General features: G+C 40.0%; 1 protein-coding gene across 3 annotated transcripts in view; it reads left to right on the top strand.

Annotated features, from left to right (window-relative positions):
• The window catches only part of kiaa1549la (KIAA1549-like a), a 303,560-nt gene that overhangs the window by 115,918 nt on the left and 168,458 nt on the right, over positions 1-19,184 (top strand). For all 3 annotated transcript variants that reach the window (XM_062035891.1, XM_062035892.1, XM_062035893.1), the window contains exons 4-6: positions 73-188; positions 4,878-5,100; positions 16,132-16,265. In XM_062035891.1, the coding sequence (XP_061891875.1) occupies positions 73-188; positions 4,878-5,100; positions 16,132-16,265 (473 nt within the window). The remainder of the gene's footprint in view (positions 1-72; positions 189-4,877; positions 5,101-16,131; positions 16,266-19,184) is intronic.

The following is a 19,184-nucleotide window of genomic DNA, read 5'->3' on the forward strand; positions in this document are numbered from 1 at the left end:
TCATGTAACAAACAAACAGTCTATTACAAATGATGCAATGACAGCATGTTCCATGTGTATTTCTCCCCACAGTTCTGTCTGTTGAGATCCGAAAGAACCGACTTGATCTGGTCCTGAAACAGAATCTGGCTAAAGGATTGAGTCATGCACTGCAGAGAGCGCTGAATGACTCCACTGCTTATGCACAGGTCAGTCTGTCACACACATACACATTGACTATTCAACAAGTCAATACATAATCAATAGTCGTAAAGAGTCTGGAACTCTCGGCCAATACCAACAAGTCAAGGATCTGCAGCGGCAATAATGATTTTTAAAGGCCTACTGAAATGAGATTTTCTTATTTAAACGGGGATAGCAGATCCATTCTATGTGTCATACTTGATCATTTCGCAATATTGCCATATTTTTGCTGAAAGGATTTAGTAGAGAACATCGACGATAAAGTTCGCAACTTTTGGTCCCTGATAAAAAAGCCTTGCCTGTACCGGAAGTAGCGTGACGTCACAGGTTGTGGAGCTCCTCACATCTGCACATTGTTTACAATCATGGCCACAAGCAGCGAGAGCAATTCGGACAGAGAAAGCGACGATTTCCCCATTAATTTGAGCGAGGATGAAAGATTTGTGGATGAGGAAAGTGAGAGTGAAGGACTAGAGGGCAGTGGAAGCGATTCAGATAGGGAAGATGCTGTGAGAGGCGGGTGGGACCTGATATTTAGCTGGGAATGACTAAAACAGTAAATAAACACAAGACATATATATACTCTATTAGCCACAACACAACCAGGATTATATTTAATATGCCACAAATTAATCCCACATAAAAAAACACCTCCCCCCTCCCGTCCATATAACCCGCCAATACAAATCAAATACCAGCACAACACACTCAATCCCACAGCCCAAAGTACCGTTCACCTCCCCAAAGTTCATACAGCACATATATTTTCCCAAAGTTACGTACGTGACATGCACATAGCGGCACGCACGTACGGGCAAGCGATCAAATGTTTGGAAGCCGCAGCTGCGTACTCACGGTAGCGCGTATCCAACTCAAAGTCCTCCTGGTAAGTCTCTGTTGTCCCATCTCAACAAGCATGCGTATCCAACTCAAAGTCCTCCTGGTAAGAGTCTATGTTGTCCCAGTTCTCCACAGGCCAATGGTAAAGCTTGACTGTCATCGTTCGGGAATGTAAACAATGAAACACCGGCTACAACGTAGCCGCTACATGTTAGTGTTGCTGCAGCCGGCTGCTAATACACCGCTTCCCACCTACAGCTTTCTTCTTTGCTATCTCCATTGTTCATTAAACAAATTGCAAAAGATTCACCAACACTGATGTCCAGAATACTGTGGAATTTTGCGATGAAAACAGACGACTTAATAGCTGGCCACAATGCTGTCCCAAAATGTCCGCTACAATCCGTGACGTCACGCGCAAACGTCATCATACCGAGACGTTTTCAGCAGGATATTTTGCGGGAAATTTAAAATTGCACTTTACTAATCTAACCCGGCCGTATTGGCATGTGTTATAATGTTAAGATTTCATCATTGATGTATAAACTATCAGACTGCGTGGTCGGTAGTAGTGGGTTTCAGTAGGCCTTTAAATAAACACACGCGGTATGCAGGAATGGCAAAAATGTGTTCAAAATTGACCAGTGCATTATTCAAATTGTTTTTGAATTGTTATCTACATCTGCGGTCCCCTCCAAGTCTTTCTCATTGTATCCCATTGGGTTGAGTTTTTTCTTGCCCTGATGTGTCGTTGTGGCTTGTGCAGCCCTTTGAGAGACTCGTGATTTAGGGCTATATAAATAAACTTTGATTGATTGGTTGATTTATTGAGAAACCAAAAAAAAGAAAATAACTTTGCTTCCGAGAGATAGCATGAAACAATGTAAAAAATATGTTTTTTTACCTATTATTTATGCTCTATTTTTTATTTATTTAAATAACTTAAAACTGGGAATGTATTTGTTGCTCCTGTAGCCCTTTGAGATTTCTCTTGTATGTAAAATGAATTGCAATTAAATTAGAGATGTCCGATAAATGCTTTAAAATGTAATATCGGAAATTATCGGTATCGGCTTTAAAAAGTAAAATGTATGACTTTTTAAAACGCCGCTGTACGTAGTGGTACACGGACGTAGGGAGAAGTACAGAACGCCAATAAACCTTAAAGACACTGCCTTTGCGTGCCGGCCCAATCACATAATATCTATGGCTTTTCACACACACAAGTGAATGCAAGGCATACTTGGTCAACAGCCATACAGGTCACACTGAGTGTGACCGTATAAACAACTTTAACACTGTTACAAATATGCGCCACACTGTGAACCCACACCAAACAAGAATGACAAACACATTTCGGGAGAACATCCGCACCGTAACACAACATAAACACAACAGAACAAATACCATGAACCCCTTGCAGCACTAACTCTTCCGGCACGCTACAACATACACCCCCCGCTATTTTTTTCCATAACTCGAGTTGATTTATTTTAGAAAACCTTGTTACATTGTTTAATGCATCCAGTGGGGCATCACAACAAAATTAGGCATAATAATGTGTTAATTCCATGACTGTATATATCGGTATTGGTTGATATCGGAATCTGTAATTAAGAGTTTGACAATATCGGAATATCGGATATCGGCAAAAAAGCCATTATCGGACATCTCTAAATGAAATGTATTATTATTGTTAGCTATATTGTATTCGATAGCTTTTAAAAACGAGTTGCTTTTTAGTAAAGTGAGGTAAGAAAATCAGTTGTAAAATGTGTCAGACAGTGATTGATCAATTATTGACTAATTTCCTTTGGAAATAATGTATGAGAAATGAAGATGGTGGAAATGTTCCTTGCCACTCAACTGTGACTGTGTTTGATTTGCATTTTTACCGATAATTTTGTCACGTTAAGCAAAGTCTGGAACCCAGACAGACAGGAAGACATAACCGTTCAAAAATGTATTTAATTATCCAAGTAAGGTCAGGAACAAAAAACAATGGCACTGGGTGGAGGAACCCATTCAGTTCAGTTTATTTCCAACATTCATACGATACAATGTAATGCATCACATATTTCCAGTTGTTTCATTACAGCACGTCCGAAAAGGAGTAGGAAGAAGCAGATCTTATTTAATCCTACCCCTTTTCACTCCATAGTAATTGTATCCAATTCCCTTGTTCTCTGTAACAGAACAGTGAATAAATACATAATAAATAAATAATATACCATAGTACGTAAACAAATATTAAATACATAAATAATCTTTATCTCCAAAAAAAAAAAAAGGGGGTTGAAGATGTTCATCATACTTATTGTTCTGTGTACTTAGTGAACACTTGTAGTTTGAACAGTCTCTTAAACTGAATCATATTGGTGTTTTGTTTGATTTGCCATAAAAAAAACCCCAAAGGGAACAAAGTGCAAAATAAATTGGCCGTAGGAAGTCGGGCAAAAAGGCTGAGCACAAAAACAAATGAGAGAGCAAAGACTTGGTGGGAAGAAGGTCGCCGTTGGTCTGCACTCACAGAGGAAATGAAGGCAAGAACCAGCAAAGGACAGGTGTGTGCAATCACTATAAGTGGTGATTAGTGCCAGGTGTGCTCAAGCCTTGCAGCCTTCCTGGGTTGCCATGACAACCGGGGAGCGAGAGAGAGAGAGAGAGAGAGAGAGAGAGAGAGAGAGAGAGAGAGAGAGAGAGAGAGAGAGAGAGAGAGAGAGAGAGAGAGAGAGAGAGAGAGAGAGAGAGAGAGAGAGAGAGAGAGAGAGAGAACAGAGTGGGAGAAGGGTGGCCAGGAAAAGCATGAAGGAGAAAAACAGCAATGTGACATATTTAATACCGAGAACTTTTTCCACATTGATTCCATTAAGCAGCAACTAATTTGTCATTCAGGCTGGAATATAACAATTGTTCATATTGGCTTTTCTCTACAAAACCTAAAAATTGATGTGCCTACTAAATGTCTGCAAAAAGTCAGTGTTCAAAAACAAGAAAAAAAAATACAAAAATTAGGGGTATTTTATTTGAACTAAAAGCAAAATTATCTGCCAATAGAACAAGAAAATTAGGCTTGTCAAGACTTTCCAAAACAAGTAAAATTAGCTAACCTCAATGAACCCCAAAATACCTTAAAAGAAGTATATTCTCACTAATAACAAGTGCACTTTTCTTGGTAGAAAAAAAAATTAGACCTTTTTGCTCAATATGTTGAAAAATATTCTTAAATAAGTAAATGCTAGTGCCATTATCTTGACATAATGATATGCGCTCGGCATCATGACTTTTTTTTTTTCATGCTTGTAGTAAGAAATTATTACTTTAAAAAAGTAGTTTTATACTTGTGAGTGTTGATGACACAGCTTTGCATCAGTTGATATTCTAGTTTCAAGCATGTTTTACTCAATATAGGTCATAAAATCTCAGCAACAAGATATAATATCTTACTGAGATCATTTAGGATTAAAACCCTTAAAACAAGTAAAACACTCTAATATAAAATCTGCTTAGTGAGAAGAATTATCTTATCAGACAGAAAATAAGCAAATATCACCCTTATTTGAGATACTTAGATTTCAGTTTTTGCAGTGTACCCCTTTAAGTTAATAACACATGTGTTGTGTTATTGATTCATCTGCTACTGAGCTCAAATACCACATCATGTTATATTTTTTTATTTGCTATTCTGCACAGAGGAAATAAGTATTAGCTGAGTTTTGGATCAGCATTAAAATTGTAACAAACTATCTCTCTCTCTCTCTCTCTCTCTCTCTCTCTCTCTCTCTCTCTCTCTCTCTCTCTCTCTCTCTCTCTCTCTCTCTCTCTCTCTCTCTCTCTCTCTCTCTCTCACACAGGTGGAACGTGAGGACTGCGGCCCATTCAATGTAACGCTGGGTTTCTATGTGGCCGGTGTCAAAACTGTCTACATTTCCTCTTATGTTGTGGAGGCACTCAGCGTGTATGGTTTTGATAAGCTGCTCTCTGACATCAGACAGCACACCACATTGGTCAAGGCAGTTCTGGTTCCCGTGGCAGCCTGGATGCCCACCCCGAATATTCATTTCCAGCTAAAAACAGGTATGAACCAAGGCCATGCACACACTTACAGTATACTGTATGTACGAAGCCCAAAACCAGTGAAGTTGGCATGTTGTGTAATTCGTAAATAAAAACAGAATACAATAATTTGCAAATCCTTTTCAACTTATATTCAATTGAATAGACTGCAAAGACAAGATATTTAATGTTCGAACTGAGAAACGTAATCTTTTTTTGCAAATAATCAATAACTTAGAATTTAATGGCAGCAAAACATTGCAAAAGGGGGCATTTTTACCACTGTGTTACATGGCCTTTCCTTTTAACAACACTCAGCTAACATTTGGGAACTAAGAAGACCAATTTCTGAAGCTTTTCAGGTGAAATTATTTCCCATTCTTGCTTGATGTACAGCTTAAGTTCTTCAACAGTCAGGAGGTCTCCGCTGTAGACTTCATAATGCGCCACACATTTTCAATGGGAGACAGGTCTGGACTACAGGCAGGCCAGTCTAGTACCCGCACTCTTTTACTATGAAGCCACGATGTTGTAACACATAGCTTGGCATTGTCTTGCTGAAATAAGCAGGGGCGTCCATGGTAACGTTGCTTGGATGGCAACATATGTTGCTCCAAAACCTGTATGTACCTTTCAGCATTAATGGCACCTTCACAGATGTGTAAGTTACCCATGTCTTGGACACTAATACACCCCCATACCATCACAGATGCTGGCTTTTCAACTTTGCGCCTATAAAAATCCGGATGGTTCTTTTCCTCTTTGTTCTGGAGGACACAACGTCCACAGTTTCCAAAAACAATTTGATATGTGGACTCATCAGACCACAAAACACTTTTCCACTTTGCATCAGTCCATCTTAGATGAGCTCGGGCCCAGCGAAGCTGGCGGCGTTTCTGGGTGTTGTTGATAAATGGCTTTTGCTTTGCATAATAGAGTTTTTAACTTGCACTTACAGATGTAGCGACAAACTGTAGTTACTGACATTGTCACGTGCGGGGGGTCGCAGCTTGCTGCGAGGTTTGTTTCCCATTTCTCCAGATTCTCTGAACCTTTTGATTATATTATGGACCGTAGATGGTGAAATCCCTAAATTCCTTGCAATAGCTCGTTGAGAAATGTTGTTCTTAACTGTTCGACAATTTGCTCACGCATTTGTTCACAAAGTGGTGACCCTCGCCCCATCCTTGTTTGTGAATGACTGAGCATTTCATGGAAGCTGCTTTTAGACCCAATCATGGCACCCACCTGTTCCCAATTTGCCTGTTCACCTGTGGGATGTTCCAAATAAGTGTCTGATGAGCAATCCTCACATTCCTCACTCTTTTTTGCCACTTGTGCCAGCTTTTTTGAAACATGTTGCAGGCATCAAATTCCAAATGAGCTAATATTTGCAAAAAATAAAGTTTTCCAGTTCGAACATAAAATATATTGTCTTTGCAGTCTATTCAATTTAATACAGGTTGAAAAGGATTAGCAAACCCTTGTATTCTGTTTTTATTTACGATTTACACAACGTGCCAACTTCACTGTTTTTGGGGTTTGTATGTGTACGTTTTACACGGGCCTCCAAGTGGAGGGGCCTTTTTAAAGTTTGAATGATTTTTTTTCTGCTATTTAACGAAATAAGGAATAAAAAAGATGCCATAAATGTCAATATAAAATAAATAAAGCATCGAAAGTTTAATAATGACTAAAATTAATCATCAAATGAAAAATGTCTAAGACTAACTACACCCCTTATCAAAAATGCAAAATAGTTCCTCTCACCTGGAGATCGGCAAACCTAACTTCGAGCACTTTTCTCAACACAGACGCCATAACGTCATCAAAGCTCACAATAAAAAGCATTCATGCGCACCACCAACATTAGAGAAAAGGATGAGGTGATAGAAGAAAGGTAAACATAAAATACGTCTATCTGTGGCAGAGAAGGAGAACGTTGTGTACAAGTTTCACTTCTGCATCTCATTCCGAATAACTGTGGTGCATTCAAAGACCCTCAATGAAAGTTACAAACAAAGGCATCACTAGTTTTTAAAGACAGCGAGAGACTCCGGGAGATGAACTTATAATAATAATATAATATATATATATTATATATATTATATATATATGCTGCAGGAGTTGCCTTCCGGCAACTCCTGCAGCAAAGCTGGTGCCAAACGTCATGCTCCGCATTCCTTTGGATCCCGTCAGCCAAGCCAAGAGGGGGATTCTGACGACTGGGCAACCCAAAGTCCCCATACCTTATGCCCAGGCTTGCGCCATGGAGGTCACAAAAACTGGAGAGGTCACTCCAGCCTCGCTCGCAAGAGTGAGGACACAACACGGAAGCTGGCAGTTTACGGGTTATAAGTCCCATCTGATTGGCGTAAGTATGGGGCGCCACGGGTCAGCTTCGACGGTGGGAGGGATCATAGTGTCCCAGTGGACGACTACTGCCCGCCTCAAACCGGGCAGCCCCCGGTCAGTAGGGTGTCGGCCCGCCAACGTTTGCCTGCTTCAGTGGGTGCCTGGAGCTTAGTGTACTGTAAAGGCACGATGAGCAGACGGTAAATCTTTGCACCAAACAATAAGAAAATTAAAAAGAAGACTCCAGCTCTTCTATTTGGTAGCTGGAACGTGCGCACTATGCGCACAGGCATCTCAGATGACCTCAGAGTGGTGGAAGACACCAGAAAGACAGCCATCATTGACAGAGAGCTCACCAGACTCAACGTCAGCATAGCTGCCCTCCAAGAAACCCGGCTCCCTTCCAGCGGCTCCCTCAGAGAGGAGAACTACACCTTCTTCTGGAAGGGCAGAGAACCCGAAGAGCCCCGCCAGCATGGTGTTGGCTTTGCCATCAAAAACACCCTCCTGGCTGCAGTGGAGCCTCCCTCAGGTGGCACCGAGCGCCTTTTGTCCATCCGCCTCGCCACTGCTGCTGGTCATGTCAACATCCTCAGTGTGTACGCTCCCACTCTCACCTCATCGGAAGACACAAAAGACCAGTTCTATGGGCAGCTTGATGAACTGATAAAGGGCCTCCCAAAAGATGAGCCCTTATTCCTCCTTGGCGACTTCAATGCCAGAGTAGGTGCAGATCACAAGTCATGGCCCTCCTGCCTTGGACGTCATGGCACAGGGAAGGTAAATGAGAATGGTCAAAGGCTGCTGGAACTGTGCTCCTACCATGACCTCTGCATTACAAACACCTTCTTCGAGTGTAAACCATCACACAGAGTGTCGTGGAGGCATCCGCGGTCCCAACGCTGGCACCAACTCGACCTTGCCATCACCAGGCGCTCTGCCTTAAACAATGTCCTCATCACCAGAAGCTACCATAGTGCAGACTGTGACACTGACCATGCCCTTGTGTGCAGCAAAGTGCGTCTCCAGCCACGCAAGCTACATCACTCCAAACCAAAAGGCCGCCCCCGGATCAACACAGTACACATGTCAGATCCCCTTAAGGTGGACGCATATGTAACCAACCTGGATGAAGCCCTACAGGACCTGCCAGATCATGACGCCACAGGAAAGTGGAATGCCATGAGGGACAAAATTTACAACACGGCCATGTCCTCGTTTGGCAAGAAAGAACATCCCTGCCAGGATTGGTTCAAAGCCCACCTTCCAAGGATGAAACCAGAAATAGAGGCTAAACGTGCAGCCTTCTTAGCACACAAGGAATGCCCAAATGAACAGACACTCACAGCACTCAGAAGGGCTCGGAACACCACCCAGCGTGTTGCTAGACAGTGTGCCAATGAATATTGGCAACAACTGTGTAAGGAAATACAGAGCTGTGCCGAGTCCGGAAACACACGCGGCATGTACAACGGCATCAAAAAGGCCCTTGGCCCTGCAGTAAAAGGAATTGCCCCCCTGAAATCTCTGTCAGGGGAGAAGATCACTAACCGGGAGGAACAGATGACCAGATGGGTGGAACACTACTCAGAACTGTACTCCCGTGAAACATCAGTTTCCAATGCTGCCCTTAGTGGTACGAAGGATCTGCCCATCATGGAGGAGCTAGATGAAGTGCCCACTATGGAAGAGCTCAGCAAAGCCATTGATGCCCTCCCAAACGACAAAGCACCAGGTAGCGATAACATCCCACCTGAAGCCATCAAGCACGGGAAACATGCCCTGCTTCAGCCTCTGTATGAGTTGCTCTGCATGTGCTGGGAGGAAGGTGCAGTCCCACAAGACATGCGTGACGCCACCATTGTGACACTGTATAAAAACAAAGGTGACCGCAGTGACTGCAACAACTACAGAGGGATCTCCCTTCTCAGCATTGTCGGCAAAGTGTATGCACGCATCCTCCTCAACAGGCTGCAGAGACTCGCGGATCGTGTCTATCCAGAATCCCAATGTGGCTTCAGAGCAGGCAGGTCGACAACTGACATGATCTTTTCCCTTCGACAGCTCCAGGAAAAGAGTAGAGAGCAAGGCCAGCCACTCTACATGATGTTCATAGACCTCACCAAGGCCTTCGATCTGGTCAGCAGGGAAGGCCTATTCCAGCTCCTTGAGAAGATTGGCTGCCCCCCAAAGCTCGGCAGCATGGTGACCTCCTTCCATGTCAACATGAAGGGCACAGTCCTGTATGACGGATCATCCTCAGAACCATTCTGTATCAACAGTGGTGTCAAGCAGGGCTGTGTACTTGCACCAACCCTTTTCGGGATTTTCTTTTCCCTGCTCCTGTCTTACGCCTTCGACTCCTCCACTGATGGTGTATACCTGCACACCCGGTCTGATGGGAGATTGTTTAACCTGGCGCGACTGCGTTCTAAGACCAAGGTCAGGACAGTTCTCATCAGGGAGATGTTGTTTGCTGATGATGCAGCCCTCATGACTCACACAGAGGATGCCCTTCAGAGTTTGGCTGACCGCTTTGCCGATGCTTGTAAGCAGTTTGGGCTCACAATAAGCCTGAAGAAGACCAACATCAGTGCACAAGACATCAGTACTGCCCCCTCCATCACAGTTGATAACATCAGACTGGACACTGTGGACGAGTTCACCTACTTGGGATCAACAATCAGCAACAACCTCTCACTGGACATCGAACTGGACAGGCGTCTCGGAAAGGCAAATACCATCATGGCTAGACTGACCAAGAGAGTGTGGGAGAACGGAGCGCTGTCAGAACACACCAAGATCCGTGTATATCAGGCCTGCGTTCTCAGCACCCTTCTCTATGGAAGTGAATCCTGGACCACCTATATGAAGCAAGAACGTCGGCTCAACACCTTCCACATGCGGTGCCTCAGGCGCATCCTCAACATCAGCTGGCAGGACCACATCCCATACACCAACATCCTGCAGCGCGCCAAGATCCCCAGCATGTACTCCCTGCTGAGTCAACGCCGTCTCCGCTGGCTCGGCCATGTCCGACGGATGGAGGATGGAAGACTACCTAAGGACATCATGTATGGACAACTGACCATTGGCACCAGACGAGCTGGTCGCCCCCTACTACGCTTCAAGGACGTCTGCAAAAGAGACATGAAAGCATGCAACATCTCTCCTGACAGCTGGGAGGTACAGGCCATGGACAGAAATGCTTGGCGTCAGACTGTCCACAAGGGCAGTGCAGAAGCTGAGGTGGCAAGAGATCGGCTTGCAGCAGAGAAGAGGAGACGCAGGAAGTGCACTGCAGCAACCCCTCAAACCCAGGCCACCTTATTCATTTGCACAAACTGCAATAAAGACTGTCACTCACAGATCGGACTGCGCAGCCATAGCAGACGATGCCAAACAACATGACAAGACTCCAGACGCGCATCAGTATGGTCTCTCGAGACTGAGCTGCCGATGATATATATATATATATATATATATATATATATATATATATATATATAATATATATATATATATATATATATATGTAAAATAATAAACTCTTTATTTTATGCTGCCCTTTTTTTTTTTGCTGCAGCTGTTACATATACTGTAATATTGTCCATGGTAATTGGGATTTGTTATACAATATATTGTATATATTGTACAAAAATATAATATAATATAATATATCAATATATATTATATACTGTATATATAATATGTAAATATTACATACATGTTATATTTTAGATTGCTACTACGGTACATTTTTAGCCTACTTTATACCTGCATTATCCTTTCCATCCTTACACTTTCCATCCTTTGTAACTCAGCTACTGTGTAGAACAATTTCCCTTGTGGATCATTAAAGTTTGTCTAAGTCTAAGTCTAGTATAATAATAATGTTGATGTATTATTATTATTATTATTATTCATATTATCCACTGATGATAATCTTACATGTATAAACTCATCTCTAAATTATACTCTGAAGTACTGGAAAATGTGACATATTTATAATCATATTTAAGTGCATGGGTTATAGGTTATATGATTGTTTAAATTCCTATTCTGGCCACCTTATATTGAATTTAACAAATCCAAATTATTTAAGGGTGTTACCCAGATATGTTGGATTGGTTGATCCCATCTTTAAATAGTCAAAAACTTAGATTTAGAGTGTTTACATGGGTTTTAAAAATTCATGCAATAATTTGTTTTTAGTGCACACACCATGTATTTATAGAAATTAGTGGTGGCAGGGAAGGGGGTGGCATCGTTTGGGTTTAGGGTTGAATAGGGGGACCTTCAGGAATCTTGTTTATGGACGACTGATATTTTAAAACAATTTTGTAAACTGAAATATTTAGGATGAACTAGCACACAGGTGGGATTTTTCCTCATTGTTATTGTGCCTTTGTTTTTGCATGTGCTCGGCTAAAATAATCTTGCAGTTGGGGTTAACCACCTGCTTTTTAGTTTTTTTTCCATTGAAGCAAGCATTTTGGTGTGTACGATCACAAAAAATATATATACACTACCGTTCAAAAGTTTGGGGTCACATTGAAATGTCCTTATTTTCAATGAAGATAATTTTAAACTAGTCTTAACTTTAAAGAAATACACTCTATACATTGCTAATGTGGTAAATGACTATTCTAGCTGCAAATGTCTGGTTTTTGGTGCAATATCTACATAGATGTATAGAGGCCCATTTCCAGCAACTATCTTTCCAGTGTTCTAATGGTACAATGTGTTTGCTCATTGGCTCAGAAGGCTAATTGATGATTAGAAAACCCTTGTGCAATCATGTTCACACATCTGAAAACAGTTTAGCTCATTACAGAAGCTATAAAACTGACCTTCCTTTGAGCAGATTGAGTTTCTGGAGCATCACATTTGTGGGGTCAATTAAACGCTCAAAATGGCCAGAAAAAGAGAACTTTCATCTAAAACTCGACAGTCTATTCTTGTTCTTAGAAATGAAGGCTATTCTACAAAATTGTTTGGGTGACCCCAAACTTTTGAACGGTAGTGTATATGTATACTATATGATTAGACATCTACTAGGCAGAGATGCTGCATTTTATATGGCTAATGATGTTGACATTAAAAATGCACAGCATTACTTGCGCACATGAAATGCAAAAGCAGGAAAACAGTGAGGCAGAGGCAGAGATTACAAAAGGATTCAGAAAGTGCAGAATAGTAGAGCAAAGACTAAAACAGGATTTTCTCAATCCATTCCTGCCCTCTCTTTGATACCCTAAATCCAATACAAACGCTCATGATTGCAAAGCAAAGGGAAATTGGGCCGTCTAACTGGTTACCTTTTTAAGAAAACAAATGATTACATGCCACATGGAATCATGGCGTCTTGATAGGGATCAAACTGGAAAATCCTTGTGATAATCAGGTTGGTAGTGAGCAACTTGGTATTTAAAAGAGATGCACAATACACACATTTTACTAAGTTATCATCATCTTTGAACTTTTATAACACACCGTTGTGATGCTGTTTGTGAAACTGGATACAATACCGTTTAATCTAAAAAAAAGCAAAAAAGAAAAGTGATACAATCTAAAGCAGAGGCGTCAAACGTATGGCCCGTGGGCCGGATCAGGCCCGCGAACAGGTTTTATGCGGCCCACGAGATGAGTTTGCTAAGTTTAAAATTGAACTGAAATTGTTTAATGAAAGAAACTGCTGTTCTAAATGTGTCCACTGGGTGTCGCAATAACAACTCTGTTGATACCGGGGCCAAGCAAGAGGTACGCAGTAAAGCGCATATAGCAGACCTGGGCATTCTGCGGCCCGCGGGCCGCATCCGGCCCTTTGTGCGTCCCTGTCCGGCCCGCGTGAGGCCAATTATAAATTACAAAATAAATTTAAAAAAGTATCTATGTCGAGTGTGCAATACAACGGTGCTGCTTTTGTTTTGAAAATCGTTATTTGTATTACTTCCGTGTGGACGTATGCGTGTGCGTGGTTGTGAGTGAATGTGAACAGCTGCAATTACAAAATAAAGTTGAAAAAACATCTATGTCCTGCGCGCAATACAACTGTGCTGCTTTTATTTTGAAAAGTATTATTTAAGGGCGTGTGTCCGTGTGTAACCTGCAAGTGAAGGTGCACATGCAGCGACAAGTGATGCACGGTTTACACCCGAGACGCTAAAAAGAGAAAAGTTGATGAGGAATGCCGTGTTTTCAAAAAGACATGAACTGCAAAGCAACGTCCCCTCTAAGGTGCGTGCCTGCGCAATTGCGCACTACTCAAGCGTCCGCTGCGCGCAGCAAGTATATGCCGCGCACCAAATCAAATCCCATCTGAATTCTAAACAAAATAAACATATTTATTCTATGGAATTTTGCAATGCAACTTTGAGTGACAGTGACAACAAACGGCTCTAATGGTGTTCGTCAACACCGTTTACAACACCGTTCACAACACCGTTCAATTGAACACCGTTCAATTATTGTAACGTCTATCGAGATGCTTCGAGGACAGGAATTATATCGATCACTTTATTGAGCAAAACTGTTTATATTCGGACATAACCACACCAAAAACATGAGTAAAACAATTCTATCTCGAAAAAGTAGTCATTTTCTGCCGTACAAACCAGGCCAAAACCAACTTGTCATCTGTCACCAACACGCATAGCACTAAACCACTGGTGCGTTTATGGCCACACAAAAAGTCGGACAACTCAAACACCACACAAAGTTACGCTATGACTCCTCAGTCATACGTGTGCTTATTTTACTGTCATTTATTATTAATGTTAATTTATTTATATTAGTCATGGAATGCTGTTACACACACTATGTTGAAGTATTACTATTATTATTATTATTATTTTTATTATTATTATTTATCTTACGGTATATATCAAAAATAATATTGAGCAAAATTTAATTGAAATATTGTCGATGTGGCCCTCCAGCAGTGCTCGGGTAGCTCATGCGGCCCCCGGTAAAAATTAATTGCCCACCCCTGGCATATAGCGTATATATATATATATATATATATATATATATATATATATATATATATATATATATATATATATATATATATATATATATATATATATATATATATATATATACGCGTGGCCTCCATGTTCAAAACTGCTCCCACAGTGGAGTGTTTTAAGTCTCGTCTTAAGACCCACTTTTATTCTTTGGCTTTTAACACTACGTGAGTTGTGTGGTCCTCTGTCCTCTGTTGTCCTCTGTGTTTAAAACAAATGTGATTTCTATTTACTGTTTTAATTGGTTTTACCCTTTAAAATCATTTTTAATCATATTTATTTTTATATTGTTTTATATTGGTTTTATATATTTTTTTTTTTTGTTTTTATTCAGTCATTGGTGGAGCTAAGGATAATATTTGAATATTGTTTTTAATATTGTTGTGCAGCACTTTGGAAACATTTTTGTTGTTTAAATGTGCTATATAAATGAAGTGGATTGGATTGGATTGGCTGTGGCTCCTCCCCTCGAACAAATGAAACGCAAAACCTGCAGTTTTAGGTCTTCTGCTTCGAACGCATTGTTCTTTGGCACCCTCATTGTTCCTAAATGTCTCTGTCAAAAATGAGAAAAGTGAGTGTAACTCAACCATCTTCAACAGTTTCTACCTCCATGTGTGTAGTTTGTTGAGTTAGCACAGGATTAATACCTGGACATGACAAATTTGACATCCAGAGGTTTGTTATTTATTTTGTTCAATCCCAGATAGGCTGTGACTTCATGTTTATTGGATTTATAGATACACTGAGACTAAGTCTAAATTTGTTGTGTTTTTCAAACCGCACATGTTTTTTTTTCCCCTCAGAATTTGATGTGTTTTGTCAAAAGCATTGTTTGTGATTTGTACTTTTTCAGAATGTGCTTGGTCTATTTTTGGCCAATCGTTGTCTTTGTTTTTATGTTATCATGCCATGATTTTACCAGTCCGGCCCACCTCAATGTGGCCCCTGAGCTAAAATCAGTTTGACAGCTCTGATCTAAAGTATTAAAACATCTGCTTTATTTTAAAGCATAACCTCGATTCAGGCTGACAAAGCCCATATTGTGGCTGCACAAGCCACAACAGTCGCTGTGGCTTGTGCAGCCCTTTGAGACACTTGTGATTTAGGGCTGTATAAATAAACATTGATTGATTGATATTTTTGAAATGACAGTGGGTGAACTGTTGGACAATCCTCAGGGTTCAGTGAATATTCTCATAAGAAAACATTTGTTTGAAAATGACTTGTTTGACAGCACTCTCCAATATCACCTAAGGATATTCTGCTGTCAATTTGTGGGTGAACTATAAATGCAGTTTCAGGTTTGCTCAGCTCATAAAGCATTAACACAGAGAATATTCCAATTCATCAGGCGCAGCCCGATCTGCATAAGATTAGCATCTGGGTCAACCCTGTTTGCGTCTGATATGTGTTGCAGATTATACAACCAGTGAAGGATGTTGAAGGTTTTTTCCGTCTTTCTGTATTCTGCGTTAATCACTAGTGATTGAATTCATGTCCCTCTTATAGCAATAAGAGTTTGCATTTCTGCTGGTTCAGGGCACAAGTTTTTTATCACTTTCATAAACACCATGTTCATATTACTAATATTGTTGGGATTTCAATAACATTAGAAAGTGTTTCATGATACTTATTGCAAAATCCTTTCTTCTCTCTTCTGTAGTGTTGAGGTTTGTTGGCCCGACAGACAACATCTACTCCTGCAGTTTTGTCCAGATGCTTGAGCAGAGACTGGAGGGCGCCTTTGATGAGGCTCAGGACAAAGTGCTGGAGACCTACAGCAGGCTCACCGTGGAGGTTTGTACATGGATTTGTCGAGACTATTGTCAGGGGTGAATGTCGACCTACAAAGGGCCTGATCCACTAAGACCCAAATAACAAGTGTTAAAGAGCGTGTGCAAACTATAAAATTGCGTGTACTATTAGTGGGCGTTTTGCGGTTGATCTACTAAGACTGTGTGCACAATCAATAACAAGTGCAAACCCTATTTTAATGAGGATTTTGTGTATACTACCTGCTCCACATTAATGACATTATACGCTGAAACAGTCCAACCTGTACTGTTTTGTTATGTTGTTGTTTAAACTGTTTTTAACTTTTAACTTTTTTAACTGCTTTTTATCTAACAAAATAGTTCTTAGAGTAATTTTGTATTTGCTTTTTTAATGTGTATTTTACTTCTGTTTTAAATTTTATTTTTTAGTCTGTCCTTTGCCTTTATTTCTTTGTGGTGTACAACCCTTTGTTTTTCAACTGTGGTTGTTTTTAATGGGCTTTATAAATAAAGTTGGTATGGTATGGTATGGTTGTGAAATATGCAGCACACACCACCCTTTAGTGGCAATATACTGTAGAACAGGGGTCACCAACCTTTTTGAAACCAAGAGCTACTTCTTGGGTACTGATTAATGCGAAGGGCTACCAGTTTGATACACATTTAAATAAATTGCCAGAAATAGCCAATTTGCTCAATTTACCTTTAACTCTATGTTATTATTAATAATTAATGATATTTACACTTAATTGAACGGTTTAAGAGAGGAGAAAACACGAAAAAAATGACAATTACATTTTGAAACATAGTTTATCTTCAATTTCGACTCTTTGAAATTCAAAATTCAACCGAAAAAAAGAAGAGAAAAACTTAAAAAAAGAATTTATGGAACATCATTAGTCATTTTTCCTGATTAAGATTAATTTTAGAATTTTGATGACATGTTTTAAATAGGTTATAATCCAATCTACACTTTGTTAGAATATATAACAAATTGGACCAAGCTATATTTCTAACAAACACAAATCATTATTTCTTCTAGATTTTCCAGAACAAAAATTTTAAAAGAAATTCAAAAGACTTTGAAATTTGTTTCTACAGATTTTCTAGATTTGCCAGAATATTTTTTTTAAATTTTAATCATAATAAGTTTGAAGAAATATTTCACAAATATTCTTCGTCGACAAAACAGTAGCTAAAATGAAGAATTAAATTAAAAAATGTATTTATTATTCTTTGCAATAATAAACAATTTTTTTTTACTTGAACATTGATTTAAATTGTCAGGAAAGAAGAGGAAGGAATTCAAAAGGTAAAAAGGTTTATGTGTTTAAAAATCCTAAAATCATTTTTAAGGTTGTATTTTTTCTCTAAAATTGTCTTTCTGAAAGTTATAAGAAGCAAAGTAAAATAATTAATGCATTTATTTAAACAAGTGAAGACCAAGTCTTTAAAATATTTTCTTGGATTTTCAATTTTTTTTTTGAGTTTTGTCTCTCTTAGAATTAAAAATGTCGGGCAAAGCGAGACCAGCTTGCTAGTAAATAAATAAAACTTAAAAAATAGAGGCAGCTCACTGGTAAGTGCTGCTATTTGAGCTATTTTTAGAACAGGCCGGCGGGCTACTCATCTGGTCCTTACGGGCTACCTGGTGCCCGCGGGCACCGCGTTGGTGACCCCTGCTGTAGAACTATGATCTGGACAACTTAACCTATTTTTATCTTGCCGAATGTGCACTCTGGGAGGTGCCTGTGTTGTGATGGTGCATCTGGAATAATCAGGAAATGCATGCAAGAATGCATGAAAATACCTTTTTGAAAGACATTTTAAAAATAGGATATACATTTCTTATATGAAAACAAATCTTTAACGGCAAAAACAAAACATAAATAAACGCTTGCAGGCACCAAAACGAATCAATGGAATTTTCTTAAAATCAGCCACTTACTGTAAATCATCCAGCAGTTATAAAATTATAATGTGATATTGCTGAAAATAAAATATGTCTATTTTATTTATTCATGACAGTCCAAATATGTTGAAACTAGCCGATAGCCGATATTCCGATATTGTCCAACTCTTAATTACTGATTTCGATATCAACCGATACCGATATATACAGTTGTGGAATGAACACATTATTATGCCTAATTTTGTTGTGATGCCCCGCTGGATGCATTAAACAATGTAACAAGGTTTTCCAAAATAAATCAACTCAAGTTATGGAAAAAAATGCCAACATGGCACTGCCTTATTTATTATTGAAGTCACAAAGTGCATTATTTTTTTTAACATGCCTCAAAACAGCAGCTTGGAATTTGGGACCTGCTCTCCCTGAGAGAGCATGAGGAGGTTGAGGTGGGGGGTTAGGGGGTTAGGGGGGTGTATATTGTAGCGTCCCGGAAGAGTTAGTGCTGCAAGGGGTTCTGGGTATTTGTTCTGTTGTGTTTATGTTGTGTTACGGTGCGGATGTTCTCCCAAAATGTGTTTGTCATTCTTGTTTGGTGTGGGTTCACAGTGTGGTGCATATTTGTAACAGTGTTAAAGTTGTTTATACAGCCACCCTCAGTGTGACCTGTATGGCTGTTGACCAATTATGCCTTGCATTCACTTGTGTGTGTGAAAAGCCGTAGATATTATGTGATTAGGCCGGCACGCAAAGGCAGTGCCTTTAAGGTTTATTGGCGCTCTGTACTTCTCCCTACGTCTGTGTACAACTCCGTACAGCAGCGTTTTAAAAATTCATACATTTTACTTTTTGAAACCGATACCGATAATTTACGATATTACATTTTAAAGCATTTATCGGCCGATGATATTGACATCTCTAGTTGAAACATACACGCAAGTTGGAGGATTCTCTCGCCTTCGTCTTTGTCTTCCACTCTCACAGCCCTTTGTGCGTAACTGTGCCTGTTTGCGCGTGCATGTCAAATATGCT

The sequence above is a fragment of the Entelurus aequoreus genome, linkage group LG24 (genome assembly GCF_033978785.1).
Source record: "Entelurus aequoreus isolate RoL-2023_Sb linkage group LG24, RoL_Eaeq_v1.1, whole genome shotgun sequence".
NCBI classification, from domain to species: domain Eukaryota; kingdom Metazoa; phylum Chordata; class Actinopteri; order Syngnathiformes; family Syngnathidae; genus Entelurus; species Entelurus aequoreus.